Raw genomic sequence first — 27,045 nt, 5'->3', positions numbered from 1 at the left:
ACACCACTGCTATCAATAAACCACCCCCAGGACCCCCCTTGACACCTCAATAAGGTCTCATTTAACATGAGGTTATCATACATGCATCACACACTGCTTCACAAATAGAAAGAGGAATAAGATTTGACTTTCCTTTAAGTGATTCCTTTTCATATACACATTAAGGGCACTGCAAAGCCATCCATTCACTGTGCATGAATACTACACCATATTACTCTACAGTAAATCATTATATAAATAATCCACATATACTCAGGTATAAAATAGTTTATTACAAATATTTCACGTAACTTTACACATATTTTCAACAGTTGCAGTTTTCAGTTCAGTTTAACAGAGTTTTGACTAGCAGTGCTTAACTAGCAATGTTTAACTAACAATGCTTAACAGTCTCAGCTTCAAAACCATTATTGTTTTTTTGTTTATGATGTGATGTTCATTTCATGTCCTATGACATATTAAATGGTGTAAATATGCAGGATAAATATTCTGCATGTGGTCACCTGTACATTTATACACAGTATTATGACAGAATCAAATGATATTTCAGTGAAAAATGCTACAATAGTATCACTTACTCTCCTGCTCTCACATTCCCAGGATGCATCTTTGAAATATTATGGGTTCAGGGATGGAGCCATGTGGGACAGGAGAGGGAAGGAGTGGGTGGTTTGTGAAGGTACACAGCTGCTGAATATAAACAAAAAGCAGTCCAATCAGCAAGGCAAGGCAAAGTAAAAAAAGATAAAAAGTAAACAAGGAATTTATCCTTTAGGAAAAATGAAATCAGTTGATAGAACAAATTGTTCCAACAGATACTCTGTTGATTAATAAAAAATATAAATTTGTTCTTTTCTTTTAAAATTTTACAAAATACTATACAATCTATTGTACAGATCCAGCAGGGCTGTGATCCAGTGTATTACCAGGTTTAATGCAGGAGTCAAATATAGGCAAGTATTTAAAATACTTGACACTTTAAAAAATTGTAAAATGTGAAGACTCCTGTGGAGCTTTGAAACATTACAAACCATGACATATAATTATATAAAATAAGATCATTTTCTCTGAATATTAGATCTGAAATTAGATGTTTTATGGTTTTATTTGGTCTCGATCTGCAGGGATTCTACTGGTGCCTAAAAGGTTAACATGTTCAGTCTCAGGTCAGGTGCACTGGCTTACAGATTCACAAGGAAGTGCCACAGTGCAGCTTCTGCTTCACAGGTTCATTTCCCCCTGGTGGACAGCAGGAGCAATGCCCCCTGGGGGTTTGTGCATAAGACTGTCCTCACCGGCATTAGGAGAAGATGTCTTCTTTGTCAGATTCGGGGGAGGGGGGCTGTGACAGAGCCTGTGGGGCTGAGGAGTTGCGTTTCCCAGCCTGCAGTATCCTGAGCACCAGGGAGATCTGGCTCTCTAGTGCTCCCATGCGGGTACTGAGGGAACTGATCTCCTCCCTGAGCTCCTGCCGGAGCTCCAGCACAGAGGCGTGCAGGGAGTGCTCCGGGATGGGGCAGAACTGGGCCTCGGGTCGCCCCGGGCTGCGGTCCTGGGGAGACCGCGCCTCCCCGCCCCCCCCAGCCCTCTCCAGCCGCAGGTCGCTCTTGGTGATTCCGCTGTCGCAGGAGTCAGTCTTCTTCAGGGATGTCTCCTGGATGGTCTTAGTTCTTTCCGGAAGCATCTCCATGGACTCAGCCTTTGAAACCTTGCTCCAGCCCTCTCCTTTCCCTGCGTTCTCACGGAAACGACCCCAACCCTTACCCCTGGAGGGTTCGCTGGGCCTGGAAGGGTTGGAGGGGGCAGGGCCCTCAAGCTTGACATGGGCGGAGCCTCTGGATGTAGAAGTGGCAGAGAGGATGGGTGTGGCTGGGCTCTCAGTCACTGTAACAACGCTGGTGGAGGCAATGACCTTGTTGATGGTGGTCTGCCCCATGCAGGCAATGCCTCTCTCCAGATCGGACTCATCCTGATTGGCTCGTTCGGCCGCTAGCCGCGCCTCCTTCTGCTGCCGAAAGCGCTGGAACAGCCGGCGCACGGGATGGTCAGGAGGCAGGTTCAGTGGTGCCTCGTTCTTCCTCATCAAACGCTCCTCTTCCTCACGCTTGACATCACTGATCTTCCGGAACACGATCTGGAACAGACGGAGCCAAGCCAGCAGTCACACTCCTGCTTTTACACACAGACCTCTGTCTGCTGCAGAAGCAGCTCTCCGTCAAAGCATCAGACAGGAACTATAGCACTCCAGACTCCTCTTAAATCATTCTGCAAGATTGGATTTACTCAACCAATTTTTTCTCAAGGAGAGCCATGACCAACAGATTTATCTTCCTATAAATTATATTTACCAGTGTTGTGGTGCACTCAATTTTTACCACATTCTGGAATTTCAATCGATCCAACAGACGCAGCGTGTGGGTAAATGGCAGCTGTGGGTTGTGTCTAGTCACCACTGGCTGCTACATTTACAACAACCACCATTTACTACATTTACAACAACCACAATGTATGTGCAAAATAAGTACATATAAGATATCTGAGAGAGGAGGAACAGGGTTAGGGACAAAGCGAGAGAATGTACCTATGATAATTTCTCCCACAGCAGGTGATGGTGCAGATAAAGGTTCTACATGCCTAAAGGCGCACCCACTGCTAAATCTGATCACAGGGTCTACATGCAGAAATTAATTCTGGGATTAAATGTGCAGATTGTGTCCAGGTGTCTCTCATCTTTACTTGTGAAGGATGGTTGTGGGGATTAGACTGCGTGCAGCGCAGTAGCTGTGCAGTTTGTGGCATCATGATGATCATGCACACGCGCGCGCACACACGCGCACACCAGTAGCCAGTTTCGAACCCATTGTGAAATACCTCCTGTAATTCCTACTGTTTTCATTTTGAGTCTCTCATGTGGTACCTTATAAAATGCTTTTTGGAAATACAAATATATAATATCATAATTCCTACTACAATCAAACCACTTGGTAGCTTCCTCAAAGAACACCAAAAGATTTGTCAAGCATGACCTTCCCTGTGCCATTTGAAATTTCTCCTATTTCTACAGATGGTCTAAAAGATGATCTCAATATCTGCTAAGGCACTCAGTACTGAATATGCCTTCCGGTCCATTAGTAACCTCCTCTCGGGAAAGCTCTAATCAAAGTAACTATTTAAAGCATCAGCAATATCCCTATTCTCATATGTTCTTTATTCTTAATGCACTTGACGTTCTCTCTGATTTTACTTGTCCTACTGCAGTGCTAAAAGAATTGTTTAGGATTACTTTTTGCATGTTGGGAAATTTTCTACTCAAAGAGCCTTTTCCCAACCCTTTGTTGTTTTCTTTAACCTTAACACGCCTATCACAATATTCAGCCTTTTTACTCCCCATATTGTCTCTTTTATATATCTTATAAAGTATATTCTCTTTTCTCAGGCTCTCCCATATAGCTTTGTTCATCTGCTGGGAAGACTGTTTTTCAACTTACTTTTAATAACCTTTGGAATGAATTTACATTGTGCATCAAGAATCATTTTGAACCTGCCCCACTTTTCATTTACAGTCTCATAATCAAGAAGTTGCATTCAGTCTATATTACTTAAACTCGCTCACATCTTATTAAAATTGGCATGCCTAAGGATAGAAATTCTGAGAGAAAGCCCTCTTTATTTGCCAAAATATATAAAAACTAACTGCAGAATGCTCACTTGTCCCAAGTGCCTCCACTACCTATGCTGTAAATTCTGTCAAGATCATTACATAGCACCAGATCCAGAACTGATTTCCCTCTTGTAGGCTCACTGACATACTATGCCAAAAATGGTAATTTATAACATCTAAATATTCTTCCTCACTTTTTCCTTGTCCTGTCATCAATTCCCAATTAATAGCGGGGTAATTGAAGTCACCCATAATAATAGTCTCTCCTTCCTGCTGAGCTGCTTTTATATTGACAGAGCATTGTATTTACACTACTGACTGAAGTAGTGCGTCTGGCGGCCGGTAACGTGCCTGTGTTAAAGGCCTCTCATGTCTCTATGAGCTTAATCCAAATGTCCTCCCTTGGCCTTGGTTGGTCAATTTCTGGAATTTCCTTCACGTTAAGATGATTTTATGTAGAGGGCTATACCCCCACCTCTCCTATTGGATCTGTTCTTCCTAATAAGTTTGCACACCTCTACATTATATTCATCCCCATCCCTTTCCCAAAGCCATGTCTCTGTAATTCCAACTATGTCATAGCATAGCGCTCAGTATTCATAACAGGCTCAAGTTCCAAAAATGTATTTTTTAATACTTCCAGAATTTAAAGACATTTCAGACTATTACTTCTACCTAGTTCTAAGTAATGACTGAAAACTAAAGAGAAACTACAATGAACAAATCAAGTGAAAACCTCAGTTGCAGAATAATGGTGACACACTAAACCCAGAAGCACTGCTTCAGAAGAGGACCTGTCCTGTTCTCACATGTCCCAGCCCTCTCACTTCCTCTTCCTTCTTCTCTATCTGACCAACATGTACAGGACAGGTTACCCAACTCTGCCATCTTTTATAAAAATCATCTTCAGTAGCTACACAGTGAAACATACCAGCAAATAAAACTTCTTTGTCACACAGTGCATTTTAGTGTTGTTCAGAGAAATTTCAGCGAAAAGTAGCAAGTAACACTTTCCATCTGTCTTTACAATGCAATATTTACAAAGCCACTGTGCATAGTATTATCTTTAATTCTTTAATGCATAGTATTATCTTTAATATATATTATTCATTGCAACATCAGCTTTTAAAATGCCATTCTATATGTGTATTTTGCACAAAGAAACACAAGCAGAGAAAATTAGTGTTGGGTAAATGACTTGTATTAATAGAACATGCCAGAAAAGGAATTTTTAATATACATGCAATTCTCTAATATATATATATATATATATATATATATATATATATATATATATATATGTGTGTGTGTGTGTGTGTGTGTGTATATATACATATATATAGTATATGTTATATATAGTATATGTTAGGCAGACACTTCTGTCTCTGGAAGTGCGTTAGGTGGTTAAATTAGGTGACATATTGAAAAGCTAAAAGCAAACATTGTTATACAGTGAAAAAGGAACTGCAAAAACTGAAGTGAAACTTTCACTTGGCAAATTTCCCAACCACCACAGCTTTAGTGGAAATTGCGTAATATTGGAACCCTGAAAAGGTTCTGAAAGAAAAACTTGAAAGTGGTTCTGGAAAAACACAAAAGCAGTTCTGCAAAAAAGGCCAATGACAATTCAGGACAGACATGGTGGGGTTGGGAGTTACGTTACTTCGGTAGATACGAATACCAGATTTACATTTCATTTATTTCACACACAAAAGAAAATAACATATTAATAACAGTCCCTATATTTTCTCATCTGATCAATAATTGAAATATCTTGAAACTGCTTTATTTTATGCATATATAAAATATATATTTTACATAGGTAACATACTACCTGATGCTACCTCAGTAACAGTGGCACCCCATTGAGCATGCTCAGTTGCTCAGCCAACCCCTGCCTCCACCTCTGCAACACTCCTCCATCAGATCCCTAAGACTGCAACAGTCTCACAGATGCAGATGTACAGGCTTCCTTCCCATAATGCCATGGGTGGATATGGTGTTAATGTCAGCAGCCATTCCTCACAGGGCCTGTGCAAGAACACTAGCACCACAGTCTCAGAGAAGAGGACTGCTCTCCTACACTCTCCATAACCAAACAGTAACACTGTTACACTCACCTACTCTCTCTGTAACACTCACCTATTCTCTCTGTAACACTCACCTACTCTCTCTGTAACACTCACCTATTCTCTCTGTAACACTCACCTACTCTCTTTGTTACACTCACCTACTCTCTCTGTAACACTCACCTACTCTCTCTGTAACACTCACCTACTCTCTCTGTAACACTCACCTACTCTCTCTGTTACACTCACCTACCTGCATGCTGGCCACACTACAGACTGTGCCACACATCACACCTACCTTAAAGATCAGAGAGAGATCACAGAGGAGAGATCAGTGAGGGATCAGTGAGAGATCAGTGAGAGATCAGTGAGGGATCAGTGAGGGATCAGTGAGAGATCAGGGAGGGGAGATCAGTGAGGGATCAGGGAGGGGAGATCAGTGAGGGATCAGGGAGGGGAGATCAGTGAGAGATCAGTGAGGGATCAGTGAGAGATCAGGGAGGGGAGATCAGTGAGGGATCATGGAGGGGAGATCAGTGAGGGATCAGGGAGGGGAGATCAGTGAGGGACCAGGGAGGGGCGATCAGTGAGAGATCAGTGAGGGATCAGTGAGAGATCAGGGAGGGGAGATCAGTGAGGGATCAGGGAGGGGAGATCAGTGAGGGATCAGGGAGGGGAGATCAGTGAGGGATCAGGGAGGGATCAGGGAGCGGAGATCAGTGAGAGATCAGGGAGGGGAGGATCAGTGAGGGATCATGGAGGGGAGATCAGTGAGGGATCAGGGAGGGGAGATCAGTGAGAGATCACGGAGGGGAGATCAGTGAGAGATCACGGAGGGGAGATCAGTGAGGGATCAGGGAGGGGAGAAGTCAGTGAGTTCAGTTATTCACAGACTGAATCAATGCTATTTCATGTAGCTTACTCAATCCCTACTGAAGCCCACTTCCTGTTTGCAAGGAAATTGCTTCAAACGGAAATATTTAATTTCAGCTCCAAACTGAAACCACAGTTGAGTAAATTCCTGTGTTACTGCAGACACAACCCTTCGTCTGTTGTGCATTACTCTATGGTACACTGTCTGTGGCTTCTGATTGGTCTTTGTGCTGAGCAGCTGGTTTCTGTTGGGATTCCATCAACTGAAGCCATATCCCCAATCACACCTAACCCTAACCCAATCACACCTAACCCAAACCCGAACCCGAACCTAATCACACCTAATCCAAACTCTAACCCAATCACACCTAATCTGAACCCAATCACACAGGGTCCAGAACTGCTGCCGTGCTCCCTCATGCTCATCTAATGTGGAATTAGATGCAAACAGGGAATAGAACCTTTATTTTTAATACAAATGTAATCAAACCACTTTTGGAGAGAATTAATAGTATAATGGCTACCCTGGCTCTTTGTTCTACACTATATAGTGGAATATCTTTAAAGGTGGCAATACATTAAGCAAATCTGCAAATACAATTTCACTATTCAGAGTAGAGCAGCCAACGACAGTTTGTAAATGCATGATTGCCAACATAGGAACAGTTTGAAAAGCAGAACCCATTTTGCAAGTACATGTAAGTCCATAAGTATTTGAACAGGGACACAAATTTTGCTTCTCTACTCAAGCACATTACATTTGAAATGAAACATATATGCAACCCAAACCATTACAGAACCATCAGAACCCTTTACTGCGGGAACACTGTTGATTTCCAGCCATTAGCAGACTCTGCATGGCTGGGTGTGTGTTGGGACAGACTGGCTGCACACAGGGATGAGCAGACCTGCAGACTACATGGCTGGGTGTGTACTGGGACAGACTGGCTGCACACAGGGATGGGCAGACCTGCAGACTGCATGGCTGGGTGTGTACTGGGACAGACTGCTGCACAGTGGCAGACCTGAGACTCTCATGGCGGTGGTGCTGGGCAGACTGCAAACAGGGGCAGACTGCAGACTGCATGGCTGGTGTGTGCTGGGACAGACTGGCTACACACAGGGATGGGCAGACCTGCAGACTGCATGGCTGGTGTGTGCTGGGACAGACTGGCTGCACACAGGGATGGGCAGACCTGCAGACTCTGCATGGCTGGTGTGTGCTGGGACAGACTGGCTGCACACAGGGATGGGCAGACTACTCACCCTCTTGCGCAGATTGTAGGTGAGCAGTAGGTTGCGGGAAAAGTGGTTGGAGAAGGCTGTGTAGAACTCCAGAACCTTCTGCAGCGCATCACGCTTGATGATGTGGAGGTCGCAGTAGGTCAGGGCACGGACATTGGCACAAGCCTGTGCCAGGGTCACCTCCTTCCAGAATACATCCCCAAATACATCACCCTTTCCTAAGAGCAGAAAAGCAGTGTGTGCCACTTCATTTGTACTTATATAAAGCAACATACAATGTAGTGTGCGTGTGTGTGTGTGTGTGTGGGTGCGTGCTTGTGTACACACTTCTCCCACTATTGTACCGGGGAAGCTAGTGGTAGCTACATGAACTCAGAAACATGAACTCTTAGCTTGCGCTTTGGGAAGGAGGGTAAAACTCACCATCTCTGTAATCAAACTGCCATTACCCACAATTCACCAGTTTTAGTTTTAGTAGTGCAAATAGCAGGCATCATTCCTACTAGTTTTGGAGCATAAACATGAAGTACCCAAAACTCACCCAAAATGGCCACCACTTCATCATCCTGGATCACCTCTAGGGACCCAGACACCACAAAGCACAAGCTGTCCACGCTTTCGCCTGCATGGAAGATTAGGTCCCCAGGAGCACTGTGGACTGTCTGGAACTCCATGGCCAGGGCACGGAGGCAGCCGTCACTGGCCAGCCGAAACGCCGGGTGCTCTTTAAACACCTTCCTGTTCAGGTGCACACAGATGTCTGCCCGCATGTCCTTAGGACAGATCTGTAACACCTGAAGAAGACGGAGAGAGAGAGACAGAGAGGAAAACAGAACAGGAGGAAGACAGAGGAGACAGATTGTATATATTCATTATCATTAGTTCATAAAAATAAAAATATGTATCAGTATGCCAATTGATTTTTATTTGCTATATGTCAATATTATGAAAAGAATGTGCCAGTAAACCAACTTCAATTCCACTGGTGTAGTGTGTTGTACAGGTGTAGTATGTCGTATAGGTGTAGTATGTTGTACAGGTGTAGTGTGTTGTACATGTGTAGTATGTTGTACAGGTGTAGTGTGTTGTACAGGTGTAGTTTGTTGTACATGTGTAGTATGTTGTACAGGTGTAGTGTGTCATATAGGTGTAGTGTGTTGTACAGGTGTAGTTTGTTGTACATGTGTAGTATGTCGTATAGGTGTAGTGTGTTGTACAGGTGTAGTATGTTGTACAGGTGTAGTGTGTTGTACAGGTGTAGTATTTTGTACAGGTGTAGTGTGTTGTACAGGTGTAGTATGTCGTACAGGTGTAGTGTGTTGTACAGGTGTAGTGTGTTGTACATGTGTAGTATGTTGTACAGGTGTAGTGTGTTGTACAGGTGTAGTTTGTTGTACAGGTGTAGTGTGTCATATAGGTGTAGTGTGTTGTACAGGTGTAGTTTGTTGTACATGTGTAGTATGTCGTATAGGTGTAGTGTGTTGTACAGGTGTAGTGTGTTGTACAGGTGTAGTGTGTTGTACATGTGTAGTATGTTGTACAGGTGTAGTGTGTTGTACAGGTGTAGTATGTCGTATAGGTGTAGTATGTTGTACAGGTGTAGTGTGTTGTACATGTGTAGTATGTTGTACAGGTGTAGTGTGTCGTACAGGTGTAGTATGTTGTACAGGTGTAGTGTGTTGTACAGGTGTAGTTTGTTGTACATGTGTAGTATGTCGTATAGGTGTAGTGTGTTGTACAGTGTAGTTTGTAAGTGTGTTTGTCAGGTGAGTAGTTGTACAGGTGAAGTGTGTTGTACATGTGTAGTATGTCGTATAGGTGTAGTGTGTTGTACAGGTGTAGTGTGTTGTACATGTGTAGTATGTCGTATAGGTGTAGTGTGTTGTACAGGTGTAATGTGTATTGTACATGCGTAGTGCAGCATTTCTTTCCTGCAAACACACTGACCAAGGCAAAGTTTAATTAACAAATGCTGACTTCTGAAATTGGAATTTAAAATCAATAGACCTCCCTTTACCAACTTATCCCTGTCCCTGTATTTAAACCCACTCACCCCAGTCCCTGTATTTAAACCCACTCAACCCTGTCCCTGTATTTAAACCCACTCAACCCTGTCCCTGTATTTAAACCCACTCACCCCAGTCCCTGTATTTAAACCCACTCACCCCAGTCCCTGTATTTAAACCCACTCACCCCAGTCCCTGTATTTAAACCCACTCAACCCTGTCCCTGTATTTAAACCCACTCACCCCAGTCCCTGTATTTAAACCCTCACCCAGTCCTGTATTAACCCCTCAACCGTCCCTGTATTTAAACCCACTCACCCCAGTCCCTGTATTTAAACCCACTCACCCCCGCCCCTGTATTAAAACCCACTCACCCCAGTAGCTGCATGTAAACCCATTCACCCCTGTCCTGGTATTTAAACTAACACATCCTTGTTCCACAGGTGCAGTTCCATACCTTTTCGGTATCAATGCCACGGGTCATGGACCAGGTGGAAACGATGTAGTCCATCACCCGCTCGCTCAGGCCGTTGGGCACCTGGTACAGCTTGAGGAAGTCTCGCACGCTGTTCAGCATCTCGTGGTACCTGTTAGTGTTGGCGTACATCTGCTGGAAGATGGTGGTGACGTTACCAAAGATGGTGGCGTACAGTAGAGCTGGAAAGACATAGACATCAGAAAGACACAGACACCAGTTCTGAGGGCAGTGAAAATCCTGTAAAGAAAACCCTGACTATAAAGCATTGACACAATGAGACTCAACATCACTGACACACTGAGACACAACATCACTAACACACTGAGACTCAACAGCACTGACACACTGAGACTCAACAGCACTGACACACTGAGCCTCAACATCACTGACACACAGACTCAACAGCACTGACACACTGAGACTCAACAGCATAGCTTCAGAGCCGCACAGCTTCTGAAAAACAGCATGAATGCTGTCACAATCTGAACATCTGAACACCTAGTTAACACCTAGTTTCAGTGGAAGTTCCAAAGTAGAATTTTGGACACCTATATTTTTGGAAAATAAAGTGATGTCTTGCTGAAAAACTCTTCTTTACAACCGCATTAATGTAAAATTGCATTTTTTCGCAATATAGTTCATTACATATGTAATTTTATACAGGATTTTGTGGTCATCATTATCAGGGGTGCCAATAATTTTGGAGGGCACCGTACATTCTGCTTTATGTAGAAATAAGTCATTAAGAAATATTTTTAAATTACTTTGTCCTATTTCTGATTTAAAATCAGAGAGAAACATATCAAGCTCCCAACTACTGTTCTTTTTGCATTCTCTATGTGGAACATGTTAGTGTAGTGTCTTTTTTTATTATTTTGTTAAAACAGGCACCCTGGAATGGTGGTTGCCATGGTAACCAGGTACCTTTCCTCTCCTGATTTCTTTCCCAAAAGAAATGCAGACAGTGAGGTTATTGTATGCTAATACAGGATATTATTGTGATATCAAAATCACTGCATCCCCACATGTGGTCATCATGCTTTTAGTGACATACTGACATTACTGTGCCTTCCAACCTTCTAGCCAAACCTATGTCTTTGGGTGACCCCTAACAACAGGCTGAGGGAGTGTGTGGTCCACTATACATATTGTCAGTCTGAAGTATCTTTCTTCATGATCTGAGATTAATGTGAACCTTTCTGAATTTACAAATTTAATAAACACATTTGAATTATGTGATGGCCCTCTGACAGTGTGTATCCCACATCCCTTTAATCACAAAGGAGCAGCAGAAATTCCTAAAGGTTTAATTATGTTTGGAGCATATTTATGCTGTTTTACATTAAAATACGAACTCTTAGGTCACATACAACCCCACCGTTGGGGGATCAATCCCTCGCTCAATGATAATGATGATATATGCATGATAATGAAGGTATAGGAATATTATTATCTAATAATACATAATAATCACAAAACAAGCAGAGGAAAGTATGAGAAACACCTTGCTAATGGGGTGGGGGGGGGGGGGGGTAGTACCTGCCAATCACAAAACCAGCAGAAGAAAGGGTGAGGTACTTGTAACCAATCAAAAGTACAGGAAAGGGGTGGAGTACTCACATCCAATCATCATCATGGCCACAGCAAAGATCTTCTCCCCGTTGCTGGTGGGGGCGATGTTGCCGAAGCCGATGCTGGTCAGGCTGGTCATGGTGAAGTACAGGGAGGTGATGTAAACCGAGTCCTTGCTGGGCCCCCCCTCCCACTTCTCCGAGCCGCTGAGGTTGAAGCGGTATGGTGAGCCTGTGGTTTCGCCCAGCAGGTACAGCCAGCTGTCCATGCGCACTGTGTTGTTGTCCTCGTCAATTACCTCATAGTCCCCAATGCTGTACCAGATGCAGGCCAGCCAATGAGCAGCCAGCCCAAACACACACACCAGGAGCACCAACACTGCCGCCCCATACTCCAGATAATGGTCCAGCTTTCGAGCAACTCGTCCCAAACGCAGCAGCCGCACTACCTTCAGAGAGCTAAACAGGCTACTGATACCCTGGGGGAAATGGGGGGGGGGAAACGGGGGGGGGGGGTATGATTATAACATGAGATATACATACACTATTATATAAATACTATTCCGATAACAAAATCACTGTATTCCTGCACGTAGTCATCATGCTTTTACTGACATTACTGTCCCTACAAACTGTCCAATCAAACCTACGTCCTTGGGTTAATCCTAACCAATAGGCTCAGGGAGTGTGTGGTTCGCTATTCATAGCTTATTTTAACAAGTGGGAGTAACTTTCTTCATGATTTCAGATAAATGAGAGGCTTTCTGAATTTATTAATTGACTCAACATTATAACCCACAGGGGTGTCTATGCACAGCAGTGTTTCAGTGGGTTTAGTTCCAGTTCACAGAAAGAGGTTTTGAAATTCTCTGCTTTTTAAATGCCACACAGGTCATAAAGGAAAGCTTCTCTCCTATTATTTTGGCAGACAGCGTCACCATGAATACATATGAGCCTCTGTGGATGTGGTGAGGAGATGAAGTCAAAGTGAAAAGACATTACTGGCACATTAATCAGGGAAAATTGAGATTTATGCACCTTCTAAAGATGCCGGCTGGATACTTGCTCCAAGTAAGATTGACAAATGAACTTAGCCTGCACAATACTGAGGGCACCAAAGGGCAAAGGAGTATGTGACCAACCAACAGGAGGGGCAGACATGGCTGCACCAATAGCACATCTGGGTCAAATAATTGTCTGAATCATTCTTTAATTATACTTAAAAATACCCTTTAGGTACCAGATTACTGAGAACTGTTCCCACCAATATTCAGAATAAAACTATTATTTCATATGATTTGATGTTTTGATTACAGTATGTTTTCTTAATTATCCAGGGTCTGCAGAAAATTTTACTGGTATAAAAAAGTTAACATACTTAAAATGTATAATATTTTATCCAAACTCAAGTTTGACCCAGTTCTGATTAAAGGAAGCCATTTTGGAATGGGAGCCTGACCTCATCCACATTCTCGAAGGCATTGATGACGTCATAGGGCAGGCAGGACAGCAGGTCGATGACAAACCAGGTCTTTACATAGTTCATGCGGATGAGTTTGGGGTCAGAGATGACCTCCCCAGCAGGGCCCACGAAGGTGGTGTGGAAGTTGAGCACGATGTCCACCAGGAAGATGACATCCACGATGCTGTCCACCACCAGCCAGGTGACGTTGTTCTGCTTGGTCTTGAAGGACACGTTGTAGGGCACCATGATGGCCGTGTAGAAGGTGAGGATGAGGATGACCCAGTCCCAGGTGGTCTTGAAGGTGCAGTAGTGGAGGATAATATGGGGGGGCGTCTTTGGAGCCTCCTGCTTGTACTGGGGGAGGATGTCTGAGCCCAGCTGCAGCACCTGAATGGGGGAGAGAAGTGCTTACCTACAACTTACAATCACATACTCAAATCCCAAAGACAAGACCTTACCTATAATCATACGCCCGAGTCCCATAGAGTCTTAAGACATTAGCTATAATCCTACCCAGGGCATGAGCAAGTAGATTCAACATGAATGGTCCACCAAGAACTTGTGCAGGATACAACCACTCATCACACCTCACAGTGCATGTTTCCAAGCACGTTGGTGCGAAAAGCGCAAACAATGGACTATGGACCACTGGGGAACTATGACATGGTATGTCATGTTAATATCATGTTATGTCAGAAATATTTCTTTGCTGCAGGGAGAGGTGCACCTGTCCACACAGCACATCCGGTAAGCCAGTGATTTGATGAGCAGTGCAATGATGTCATCCACATGGCATGGCCTTCTCACACAATTGTGCATTGATGGGAGGCTGTGGATTGATATCTGAGGCACTGTCTGAACCTCCACAAGGCCTCATGGAGGACTGGACCCCATCCCTCCTAGCAAGCCTCAGCCCAGCACACTATTATGGGGCTTCATACTGGTGTTTACCTGTTTGGCAAATATCTGTATATGTAATGATATTTATTATAGGAGCGACAAAATAAACGGCATTTAAGTGAACAGAATATGATTTCTTGATATTTTAAACACAGTCCCCATCACTAAAGAAGTTGTATGGGGTAAAAATGCATGGGATATGTAGTTCTCACTGGACACTGAACTAAAATCCTATAGTGCACTGTGATAAACAACCCATTTTGTTGGCATGAAAAACAGACCTGGCAGAGATACTCTTTTTCAGACAGTGCCCTGACAGTGTTAGAACAAGCTGTTCTATGGATGCCAATTGAACTCCCACTGAGCCAAAGTCTGCTTAATTTCAGAGAGAAGCCAAAATCTCACATTTATTCACAGAGTGAAAGTCATGTTCTTCTGTATATTTCATAATGTTTAAAAGCATTGATTGATAGCCTTATTTCAATGGAATCAAACCCATTTTTAGTATCAAAAGCACACTAGATATTTGAACATATCCGCTCAATATTTTTTCAGTGAGCCTCAGATGTCAGTATGGCTAAATATAAATCCTCTCTGTCTCCAGCTCCATATTTCGTATTCCATTTCTCATGGTGTGAGCATGGGACGGAGTGTGGCACAGTGGGTAAGGAACTGGGCTGGTAACCGAAAGGTCGCCGGTTCGATTCCCGGGTAAGGACACTGCCGTTGTACCCTTGAGCAAGGTACTTAACCTGCATTGCTTCAGTATACATCCAGCTGTACAAATGGATACAATGTAAAAATGCTATGTAAAAAAAGTTGTGTAAGTCGCTCTGGATAAGAGCGTCTGCTAAATGCCTGTAATGTAATGTAATGTAAAGGAACATAATTTACAGATTCCCCCCTTTATACATTTCTCATCACTGAGGACTAAACAAATTCACAACATACAAATGCAGCTGTAAGTAAAGCATCGTGTCAGCATTTATGGGCCTCTGCTTTCCTATTTTCTTCTCAGCATTGCAAGTCTGAACCATGAGCAGGAGCTGACAGTGTTATATCGGGAAATAAACCAATCAATAGCAAGTGGGGACTGTAGCAGAGGTTGGAGCTTAGATTACCAGCAGAATAAGCATTGATCTTGGCCAGGCTTGACTGTTTGTGGACGTTAAGCATGCTTACCTCAGCTAGGCGGGAGTGTTTGTGGGTGTTAAGCATGCTCACCTCAGCTAGGCGGGAGTGTTTGTGGGTGTTAAGCATGCTCACCTCAGCTAGGCGGGAGTGTTTGTGGGTGTTAAGCATGCTCACCTCAGCTAGGCGGGAGTGTTTGTGGGTGTTAAGCATGCTCACCTCAGCTAGGCGGGAGTGTTTGTGGGTGTTAAGCATGCTTACCTCAGCTAGGCGGGAGTGTTTGTGGGTGTTTAAGCATGCTCACCTCAGCTAGGCGGGAGTGTTTTGGGTGTTAAGCTGCTCACCTCAGCTAGGCGGGAGTGTTTGTGGGTGTTAAGCATGCTCACCTCAGCTAGGCGGGAGTGTTTGTGGGTGTTAAGCATGCTCACCTCAGCTAGGCGGAGTGTTTGTGGGTGTTAAGCATGCTACCTCAGCTAGGCGGGAGTGTTTGTGGGTGTTAAGCATGCTTACCTCAGCTAGGCGGAGTGTTTGTGGGTGTTAAGCATGCTTACCTCAGCTAGGCGGGAGTATTTGTGGGTGTTAAGCATGCTCACCTCAGCTAGGCGGGAGTGTTTGTGGGTGTTAAGCATGCTTACCTCAGCTAGGCGGGAGTGTTTGTGGGTGTTAAGCATGCTCACCTCAGCTAGGCGGGAGTGTTTGTGGGTGTTAAGCATGCTCACCTCAGCTAGGCGGGAGTGTTTGTGGGTGTTAAGCATGCTTACCTCAGCTAGGCGGGAGTGTTTGTGGGTGTTAAGCATGCTTACCTCAGCTAGGCGGGAGTGTTTGTGGGTGTTAAGCATGCTTACCTCAGCTAGGCGGGAGTGTTTGTGGGTGTTAAGCATGCTTACCTCAGCTAGGCGGGAGTGTTTGTGGGTGTTAAGCATGCTCACCTCAGCTAGGCGGGAGTGTTTGTTGGTGTTAAGCATGCTTACCTCAGCTAGGCGGGAGTGTTTGTGGGTGTTAAGCATGCTCACCTCAGCTAGGCGGGAGTGTTTGTGGGTGTTAAGCATGCTTACCTCAGCTAGGCGGGAGTGTTTGTGGACGTTCTCTCCTCTCTGGACAGCCGGGGCCAGCTGCTGCAGAACCCCTCGGCTGCTCGTTAGGGCTCGGGTCAGACGGGCCAGTTTTCCCCAGCCTTCACAATATCAAAAAAAAAAAACTTATAATACCTATAACAAAACTTTTAGAAACTTTATAACAACAAACAACTACATGAATTACTACCAGACCTGCCTTCACATTTAATTACATGCTAGTAATACGTTTTGTTGAAATATTTATTCATTTATTTATTTACTTAAATTTGGCACCAAATGTGGGACTGAGCATGCCATTGAGCAATTCCCACTCCAATCTGGAATGACCAATCAACTGCAGCCGCACTCATACACGAGCCCCACTGCGGATTCAGGACAGTGTACAAAGCCATGGTTCTCCTCAGGATGGCTCCCGATTGGGCCAGGAGGGCAGTGTTAGGGTTAGGGTTAGGTACATTTGCCCCAGTGCCAGTAGGGCAGTGTTAGGGCAGGGTTAAGGTTAGGTACATTTGCCCCAGTGCCAGTAGGGCAGGGTTAGGGTAGTGTTAGGGCAGTGTTAGGGTTAGGTACATTTGCCCCACTGCCAGTAGGGCAGGGTTAGGGTAGTGTTAGGGCAGTGTTAGGGTTAGGTACATTTGCCCCAGTGCCAGTACGGCAGGATTAGGGTAGTGTTAGGGCAGTGTTAAGGTTAGGAACATTTGGCCCACTGCCAGTATGGGCCGGCAGGCCTGCAGGGGCAGGCGCAGTTGGCTTTGGGAAGATTCAATCACACAGCTGGCACTGGCAGCATCCGGATGCAATATGAGGCTGTGGAGCTCACTCGTGCTGCACATGGTGTTTTCACCGAGTGAACTACCCGCAGCCTCATGTTTTCAAATCTTACTGGAATCTCAAGGGTTCAAGTGTTTTAAATACATCCCTACAACTGCTACCCACTTTCTAAGTTGACACACAGATAGCATGGATTGCCATAGAACTGTACTGAACCCAAACTTCAGTGTTTGAGAGAGATCAATCTGTTTCCAATCATATCAATACAATCTTATCATACATTTCCTAAATATCCTCTTCTGACTGGCTAAAATTTCATTGCCATTTTAAACCCATGAGCACTTTGCCTACACGGACCTTTGGATGATTCATCTTCGATGGGCTGCTTAAATGCAGTGATGTCACTGAACGTGCAGAGGAACAACACCACCTTCTCCTGCTCATTGCGAATGGGAGCGATTTTCACAAAAAACCACACTGGCATCCCTGCGGAAAGAAAAGTCCTTAAGACATTAATCAAAATTATCTGTTTTTGTTCATAAGCAGTATATGATTAATTATGTTATACCATAGATTCATTTTCTAAAAGTATTTCTGTTGGATTTATTACTTTGTTGTGATTTGGTTAAACTCTAAATGTATATTGTACATTACCCAGTTCAAAACACGGTAGCTTTGAATGTATTTGTCAGATGAAATCCCAACTAACGGTTACTTACGATTCTTCTTGTACATGAGAATTTCAAAGGAGTTTATCTCGTAATTTTCAAATGTTTGTCGAACCTTCTCAGTCGTTTCCTTATCTGTAAGTTCTCCATACATGAAACTGAAAAATAGAAAAGAGGAGCAGGAACACCAGCAGGCACCATGTCAGCTGATGCACTGGCTAAAGCTGCAGCTAATGCAGAACCTGCAGCTAACGCAGAAACTGCAGCTAATGCAATAACTGCAATGCAGAAACTGCAGGTACAGGATTGGGAGGGTTATGGTGGGGGTGAGGGTGCAGGATTGGGAGGGGTATAGTGGGGGTGAGGGAGGTTTATGGCAGTCAGAGTCAGAGCTCATTGCCTTTATTGGGACAGGTGAGGTCATGCAAGAGATTTCAAATCCCTACAAATCTGTCTTCTATCTCTGGAAAAAAAAATACAGTCATAATGTATGCAGAGGTCTGAGTCCAAGACATCTTACAGCACCCTATCCATCACTCCCTGCACCCTGAACAGCTTCTGCGTCAGGGCGAGGCATGAAGGGCGGTTCCCTTTCCCTGCGTGCGAGCGAGCGGTTGTCTTTCCCTGTGTGCGAGCGAGCGGTTGTCTTTCCCTGTGTGCGAGCGAGCGGTTGTCTTTCCCTGCATGCGAGCGAGCGGTTCCCTTTCCCTTCGTGCGAGCGGTTCCCTTTCCCTGTGTGCGAGCGAGCGGTTCCCTTTCCCTGTGTGCGAGCGAGCGGTTGTCTTTCCCTGTGTGCGAGCGAGCGGTGTCTTTCCCTGTGTGCGAGCGAGCGTGTCTTCCCTGCATGCGCGAGCGGTTCTCTTTCCCTGTGTGCGAGCGGTTCCCTTTCCCTGCGTGCGAGCGAGCGGTTCCCTTTCCCTTCGTGCGAGCGGTTCCCTTTCCCTGTGTGCGAGCGAGCGGTTCCCTTTCCCTGTGTGCGAGCGAGCGGTTGTCTTTCCCTGTGTGCGAGCGGTTCCCTTTCCCTGCGTGCGAGCGAGCGGTTCCCTTTCCCTGCGTGCGAGCGGTTCCCTTTCCCTGTGTGCGAGCGAGCGGTTCCCTTTCCCTGTGCGACGGCGGTTGTCTTCCTGTGTGCGAGCGGTTCCCTTTCCCTGCGTGCGAGCGAGCGGTTCCCTTTCCCTGTGTGCGAGCGAGCGGTTCCCTTTCCCTGTGTGCAAGCGGTTCCCTTTCCCTGCGTGCGAGCGAGCGGTTCCCTTTCCCTGCGTGCGAGCAGTTCCCTTTCCCTGTGTGCGAGCGAGCGGTTCCCTTTCCCTGTATGCGAGCGGTTACCTTTCCCTGTGTGAGAGCGAGCGGTTGCCTTTCCCTGCGTGCGAGCGAGCGGTTCCCTTTCCCTGCGTGCGAGCGAGCGGTTCCCTTTCCCTGCGTGCGAGCGAGCGGTTCCCTTTCCCTGCGTGCGAGCGGTTCCCTTTCCCTGCGTGCGACGAGCGGTTCCCTGGTGCGAGCGGTTCCCTTTCCCTGCGTGCGAGCGGTTCCCTTTCCCTGCGTGCGAGCGGTTCCCTTTCCCTGTGTGCGAGCGAGCGGTTCCCTTTCCCTGTGTGCGAGCGAGCGGTTCCCTTTCCCTGTATGCGAGCGGTTACCTTTCCCTGTGTGAGAGCAAGCGGTTACCTTTCCCTGTGTGAGAGCGGTTACCTTTCCCTGTGTGAGAGCGAGCGGTTCCCTTTCCCTGTGTGCGAGCGGTTCCCTTTCCCTGCGTGCGAGCGAGCGGTTACCTTTCCCTGTGTGAGCGGTTCCCTTTCCCTGTGTGAGCGGTTCCCTTTCCCTGTGTGAGCGGTTCCCTTTCCCTGCGTGCGAGCGAGCGGTTCCCTTTCCCTGTGTGAGAGCGAGCGGTTACCTTTCCCTGTGTGCGAGCGAGCGGTTACCTTTCCCTGCGTGCGAGCGGTTCCCTTTCCCTGCGTGCGAGCGGTTACCTTTTCCTGTATGCGAGCGGTTACCTTTCCCTGTGTGAGAGCGAGCGGTTACCTTTCCCTGTGTGCGAGCGAGCGGTTCCCTTTCCCTGTGTGCGAGTGGTTCCCTTTCCCTGCGTGCGAGCGAGCGGTTCCCTTTCTCTAAAAGCAAGCAGCAAAAGCCCTTCTCACTGATTGCTTGAGTCTGCAGTAAAGGACAACATTATTGAGAACTTCTGAGCATGGCTAAGTCATGCTGATAGTCCAGAAAACAATATCAGCTCGGTCTAAGTCAGAAGAGGAGAAGGACAGCTTTGATTCTCTGGAGGAGAATGCCTGTAGAACAGAGATACAATTTCATTCTTGATATATAGCTAAATATCACTGCTCAAAATATTGTGGTTATACATGTTATTTTTTAAAATTGAGTGTCTTTAAATAGGTTAGTGCTATTTTATAATGAGGATATTTCACACTGTAGCATAAGCATTCATTGGTAGCTCAGTCTTGCTTATGTTTCATGCAGTGGATCTGATGTGAAGCTGGAACATCGGCAAAACATTTCAGTGGACGGTTGAATATTGTTTTAATGTCGTCCCATCCCCATACAAGGAATCATACAACCACAGAATACATACGAGAGTTAATGATTGCCCATTTAGGTACATGTCACAATGTTTTTGCATTATTTTTGAATCTGATATCAATGTTTCATCTTAAACACTATAAGGGACATAATTAATAAATGTATGCTTTATAATCAAAAACCATTTTATTCATTTTTGGATGTGTTTCTAGACCCCTGTACTGACGGGAAGCTTGTAATTCCCACTTTAAGGTGATGTAAAAGTGAGTTTCTTGAGTCAAAACTGCTGCATTTGTAGTGGAATTTCACTACATTTGTAGTGAAATACATGATTATGTTGCTATTTACAGCAATGCATAATTTAGACATTTTGGATAGATCTGGAGACACTGGGTACACTGCTTACTTTTTACTTCATAGATCTTTAGTAGTTCTGCATATCCACACTTAGATTTTACGCACTTGTGGTCAAGGACTTTTTTGATACAGGACATGTATAGTTTAACCTGATTTATACATGGGATCTCTCAGTATTTCATTGCATTCTAAATTAGTACAAGTTTATGTTTCATGTTTACCAAAATAATTGCATTTGTGGCACTTTATATTCATAGTTTAGGAAGACAAACTAATCTAAGTAAGTATTGTAAATGATACAAATGATGTCTTGCTTCATTTAAGCCATTTTCCAAGTCTCTGTGATGCTTACACCTGTAGTTACACACACACACACACACAGTCACACATTTAGCTTTAGCATTGCCAAACTGTTCAGTAAGGTTTTAAGAGAAATGCAGATGAATTAGCATTAGCACAGTGAAAGAGCTCATTGCAAACCCATTTTTCCTGCTAAGGCCAAACCACAGCAGGCAGGACAGAACAGAACCTGAGGAGATGATGGTACCTGCAGGTGCTGCTCTTCTGCATGACCTCAGCCCGGTGAAAGCCTGATAGCTTGCAGAAGCCATCGTTGCTGTACACTATGGGCCAGTCCACAATCTGCGCATTTCCCAGAACAAAATTAGTGTCTGTTGAAAAAAAATAAAACAGGCAGACACAGGTGGGATTAAGATCCATGCAAGGCAGCACACACTTAGCACACCAGGGCACACCTGTTTGGCAAGGTGAGGGTGTGGTTTCTACATGCTAAGCATCAGTAATCAGGGGAAAGGCAGGCTGACCACCAGGTACTCACTGATGTTTAACATGAGTGAGAGGTTTAGCCTGAACTGACCTGTGACAGAAATGAACCCGGTCATAACACCTGCTTAACAAAACTATCATTTGGATAGGCTGTACATTTAGTTTGCACTTCAGTTATGAAACACATTTCACAGGCTGCATCTGTGGCTTCCTCTCTTTCCCTTGGAGAAGAACAGGGTCCTCACAAGCTTTGTTACATTTTGCTGCTGAAATTGTAGTTGGATCTAGTTTTAAACTATTGAGAGAACCTCAATGCTGTTTACCTCAAAATCTCTGTATATTTAGAATAATTTATATCAATGCATTATAGGTCTCTGCTTTCTGAATCAATGAGACATTTAGCATGAAACTTGGAGTGTAAAAGATATCATGCCATGAAGACAACCGCTACCACCATGTGTGGGATGGAGGCCTGTTCACTGATGCATCCTCTAGTATAACTATGGCCCAGAATAAAGAGAGTTGGAAGCAAGGTGTTCATTGCAGACATTAGAGGGGGGAATGGTGATTGTTTTTTGCTTTATCCATAAAATCAGAAAGCAATTCAGACAAAAAATTATGAAGTGAGTTAAGTGTCCATCAACTGTTTTAATTTCCATTAAGTGCAATGACCACTAAAAAGACCCTGGGGCTTTCCAAGAGTAGGAGTGGCGCTGCCAGTTAGCACCTTTTCACCTAGCAGGCAAAATACCAAATAAAACTACAGTCTTCTTCTCAATGGACACAAACACGAACACTACAGAAAAACACAGAGTTATGAAAATAGAGGAGCTCCATGCCAATACTGTCATCTTACAAGGGTACCATAATAAAATGTACTATTGAATACTCAAACATATGCAAACAGGTAAGTTGAACCTCAAATACAATTAATATTTATTGATAATTCCATAAACATATGGACACATAGATGTAGACAAAATGAGAGATGTGAGGAAATAAAGGGGAGATTTAGGACCCATAGTGTGGCAGTAATTTCAGTACATAGATGTACAAATGAAAGAAAACCGGTACAGAATATTAATACGGCAACAGAGAGAAGACAGTATGAGGAACATATCACTGATGAACACTGTGTATACCTGTCTGTCTATGAGACAATGTCCAAACTGAAAATGTAAGAAGAAAAATGGTTAAAGCAAGGAAAGCAACACCATTAAATACACACAGCAAACCGTGCTTCCACTTAGAGAGCCATTCAATTCCCGAGCAGGGCCTTGTTTTTAATGAAATGTAAGTAAGTGGAGCAACTTTAACAGGCAGTAATATTGATAAAAAACGAAAAGGCGAAATTAAGAACAACCCGCAGGGGAGGAGCCTGAAGCAGCTGCAGCTTTGCACTGGGTTAAGCAAGCTGAACTCGCGGTCATTAAGATCAGCTGCATTTAGCGTGGCCTGTTTAAAACGCGTGCCATATGAATATTTCAGCGGAAAAACTGCCATATTTACATTAGAGTAACAGAGGAATATCCACACTGCCCTCATCTCAAAGCATTTAGCTTAGCACATCCTTCCCTTTACTGACTGTGATAACATGCTGCTGTAGCTTAGTACAGCAATATTACAGGGCAAGTGTCCTTTGTGTTTGGTCTAGCCAAACATGGGCTCATTTAAATACTTACTGCTTTTTCCTGAAAACTTAAAAATGTCAACTGTACACTCAGTGATCTGCAACAGTTGTGAAGAAACAAACCTTGAATCCCTTAATTATGATTTACTGACCATTAATAAGTCCTATACTGAGAGTGTGGACATTATGAAAGAGTTGCAATGATTCAGATTCGATTAATTCATCCCTAAGCCCTCATTTAAATTTAATTTTAAAATAAATTCAAATTCTTCAATTCTTTATTAAAGTACATTTACGCATTACCACACACATTAAAACGAACACACACAAGCTCTTCAGACTTCTGAAATGCCCTGCGGTTTGTAACTTGTGCAAGTGTACATACGCACCATTGTAATGAAATGGTTCAATGGACTTCATTGTATTCAAGGAGAAAAACCCATATGTTAATTTTTATTTTTAAAGCTTTACTGGGTAAACTACCGCAGTACATATCCGGCTTACTGAAATATTACTCCAGTAGCCATAACACTAGCTCCTCAGAGAAAATTCTCCTCATGGTCCCAAGTATTCGAACAGAACTGGGTAAATCAGCCTTTTCCTTTCATGCCCCGCATGTCTGGAATGAGTTACAAGGCATTCTTAATCTGAAATCCTTACCCTCTCTTGACATGTATAAAAATATGTTAAAATCTGTTTTTACTGAACAATGTTATTGCTTATAGCAACAAGTGCCTTTTAGCTCCTGATCCTTGTATGTCTGTTTTTTTATTATTATATTTTTTATTTTTTTATTTTCTTTGGTATGTTTTAATATGAAACTTTTATTTTCCTGCTGCCATCTTGACCAGGACTCCCTGGCAGAAGAGATATTGTATCTCAATGGGACCTTCCTGGTTAAATAAAGGATAATAAATAAATAATAAATAAATAAATGGCTATTTTTATTTTTAAATTTATGAGTGTATATTTATTTCTCATTTCGTCCTACTAGCTGCTATAATTGCTGAAGACAAAGCAAAACTATAGCCTATTGGCGAGGTCACAGCAAAATATTGATCATATTACCAATAACCATGCTCATTGTGTAAAAGATATAGGCTACAACGCGTTTCATCATTAACCAGAATTAAAATCTTACAAATGTTGTGTATTTCTATCCAGCGTGCATGGTTATACTGGAATCCTGATTAAGTATGCTGCCCCATCACTGCCCCAGAAAGGATAAATTAACTAAACAAAAACTAAATCTTTCATTTCATGTACTGCTTAAAACATTCCATTCATGTACGAAAAATACTTATTTCACATACATAAACTTGTGTCTGAAAGGAGGCAGGGTACAATAATTAAGGATGCTTATTGCCTCATAAAATCTGAACACATCGTAAACAGTAAAACCTGCCCTATCCTTATGCTCTGAGAGCATACAGATTTTACAGGCATGAAAACCTCCAAAATCCTTTAGTAATAGAATATTCAACTATTATCCCAATAAATAGAGTGGACTGGTTCATCGTCATCATTATCAATATCAATTTGCCAAAAAGGACAACATATACATTATTCTTACCGTTAGAGCGCCGGACAATATTCTCAAGAAAAGTATTCTGAGGGGCTACAAGTCCCCTCCGTCCACCTGCCATCCTGCCTCGTCATTCAGATGGGAAAGGTTCAGCGCATGAGGATGCTACAGCTGTTCACAGGCAAACAGAGTGCGAGGGCTGTCTCACGGTCTCCAAAATGAGATTAAGGTGCAGAGTTCTCCAGACGCTACGCTGAACCGGAGGCGGCGCCCCCCCCCTGCCGAGGACTAGCGCAAAATCCGAGGTCTTCCACTCGAGTACCAGAAAGACGGCCACGCGTGCCGACTTTCCCTCAGTCTCGCGAGGCCGCATTTCCATCTGCTGGGCACAACAAGAATTGCAGTAAAAAAACAATAAAAAATACCTTAATAAAAAAATAAGTACAGCAATATGTAAATTCAAATGTTACTGTATCTTATTGAAAAATAAGAAATGGTACAATATATAAAATAGAAAAAAATAACTAAAGATCAAATAGTTTTAAAAATAAATAAATAAATAAAAATAAGGTAAGTAAAATAAGGAAAATAATATTGTGAATACAGACATTCCATAGTCAGTAATAGTGCAAATAATTAAGTTAATTAAATTAATATACATTAAGATGTAAAGAGTGAAATGAACTAATTATTTCAGTTACATTTCAATAGGGGGTTCTTCAAAAAAAAATTGTAAATATTTTATCAACTTTTGACTTTTATTGTCCTTTAGTATTTTAATTGACGATAGAAGTGAAAATAAATAAATAAATAAATACCTTTGCTTGAAGTCCGTTTCGTTTTTACGGTTTCCTTGACGGTCACGTTCACATTCAGATAATGCTTAGAAAGCCTCATGTATATTGCTCAGATAATAATGTATTAATAATATGAACTTGATAAATTGAATATATGGAACAATATGACAAAATATGGCTTAGCTATAAAAGTGGTGTGTGTGACCTGGACCCTATTGGAAATCCAGAGCCATGAGACTTCCTGAACATGTGACCTGGGAAATGTTTAACATGTTACATTCCTTATTCTGAAGATATGACTGTAGGCAAGTGGTGAAAGGAACTTGACCAATTATACAATAAGGACACCTAAAATCAACCAATTAAACTAGGGTGAACCGTCATTTCTGAAAAGGGCCAATGTGGAGGCAGGTTCTTATTCCAGCTGGGCACTAAAACGGAACTAATCAAGGTCCTTATTTAAAACCATGTTTAGTTAATTAATCAGGGACAGAGTAGAACATAAATTTGCACCAAAACCACGAGTGGACAGCCTGTGGTAAGTAAATGATTAGTTTAAATTATTAGGATTTTGCAGTGTGTTTACTGCTTAACAAGTGGCTTCAGAAAGTGCTATGTCAGCTTCTTGGTGTGGAGGATGCAACCAATGGTTTAAGAGGTCAGGTAAATCAAGTAGCTCTGGGATTGATCCCAACCGTGTCAGTGCTGACTGTGCGTACTGCAAAACTGGAGTAGTGTCTCTCAGGGTAAGGGAGGGTTCAGTTGACTGTGGTCTGCTCGCTAAAGATTCACATGAAGTTTCTTCCTCCAGCTCATGTTTGTGAAGATGGGCTTGTGTGTGAAAAGAAGCAGTCAGCAATATTGCATGCTTCAGTAGAGTACATGCTTCAGGTGAGTGCATGCATCCGGAAAATGCATGCTTAGAGCCAGAGCATGCTTCAGGAAAATTCATGCTTAAAGCCAGAGCAAGCTTCAGGAAAATGCATGCTTAAAGCCAGAGCAAGCTTCAGAAAAATTCATGCTTAAAGCCAGAGCATGCTTCAGGAGAGTGCACGCTTAAGGCCAGAGCATGCTTCAGTAGAGTGCACGCTTAAGACCAGAGCATGCTTCAGGAGAGTGCACGCTTGAGGCCAGAGCATGCTTCAGGAGAGTGCACGCTTAAGGCCAGAGCATGCTTCAGGAGAGTGCACGCTTAAGGCCAGAGCATGCTTCAGGAGAGTGCACGCTTAAGGCCAGGGGAAAGGCATAAAATCAAACAGCCATATAGTAATCAGAATTGAACACAAAATCGGGCGAAAACACGCCAAAACTGAAAGAACATCCAAAAGAAGGAATATAAAATTTTGAACTACCTCATTAAAGACTCTGTTGAGGGATGAAAGTGTATTTATAGCTTTTGTCTCCATCTGCTGGCTACAAAATGCACAAAACAGAGAAAATAACTGAACAACCATTAACTAGAATGTCCTTGCGCCATAATTTAGGTTATTCTTCAGAAATTGTTTAGCCC

The 27,045-nt window shown here is 43.5% G+C and overlaps 1 protein-coding gene across 5 annotated transcripts; it reads right to left on the bottom strand.

Annotated features, from left to right (window-relative positions):
* Positions 1-252: 252 nt before the first annotated feature.
* Positions 253-25,121, bottom strand: LOC135242671 (potassium voltage-gated channel subfamily H member 1-like). Of its 5 annotated transcripts, none has more exons than XM_064313848.1 (13): positions 24,787-25,121; positions 22,726-22,752; positions 21,345-21,468; positions 17,966-18,072; positions 17,604-17,732; positions 16,455-16,573; positions 13,363-13,755; positions 11,953-12,382; positions 10,312-10,511; positions 8,390-8,642; positions 7,870-8,066; positions 1,296-2,134; positions 253-690 (listed from the first exon to the last, which is right to left on the bottom strand). In XM_064313848.1, exons 1-12 carry the CDS (start codon positions 24,857-24,859, stop codon positions 1,301-1,303), a joined length of 2,886 nt encoding a protein of 961 aa, XP_064169918.1. In that variant the 5' UTR covers positions 24,860-25,121; the 3' UTR covers positions 253-690; positions 1,296-1,300. The 5 variants fall into 5 exon arrangements, with proteins under 5 accessions (XP_064169918.1, XP_064169927.1, XP_064169909.1 ...); XM_064313857.1 differs by having other exon boundaries at positions 253-687; XM_064313839.1 differs by having other exon boundaries at positions 253-2,134; positions 24,787-25,120.
* Positions 25,122-27,045: the final 1,924 nt, after the last annotated feature.

The sequence above is a fragment of the Anguilla rostrata genome, chromosome 2 (assembly GCF_018555375.3).
Source record: "Anguilla rostrata isolate EN2019 chromosome 2, ASM1855537v3, whole genome shotgun sequence".
Classification (NCBI taxonomy): Eukaryota; Metazoa; Chordata; class Actinopteri; order Anguilliformes; family Anguillidae; genus Anguilla; species Anguilla rostrata.
Note: the sequence above shows the minus strand (reverse complement) of the source record. Positions and strands in the feature narration are given on the sequence as shown.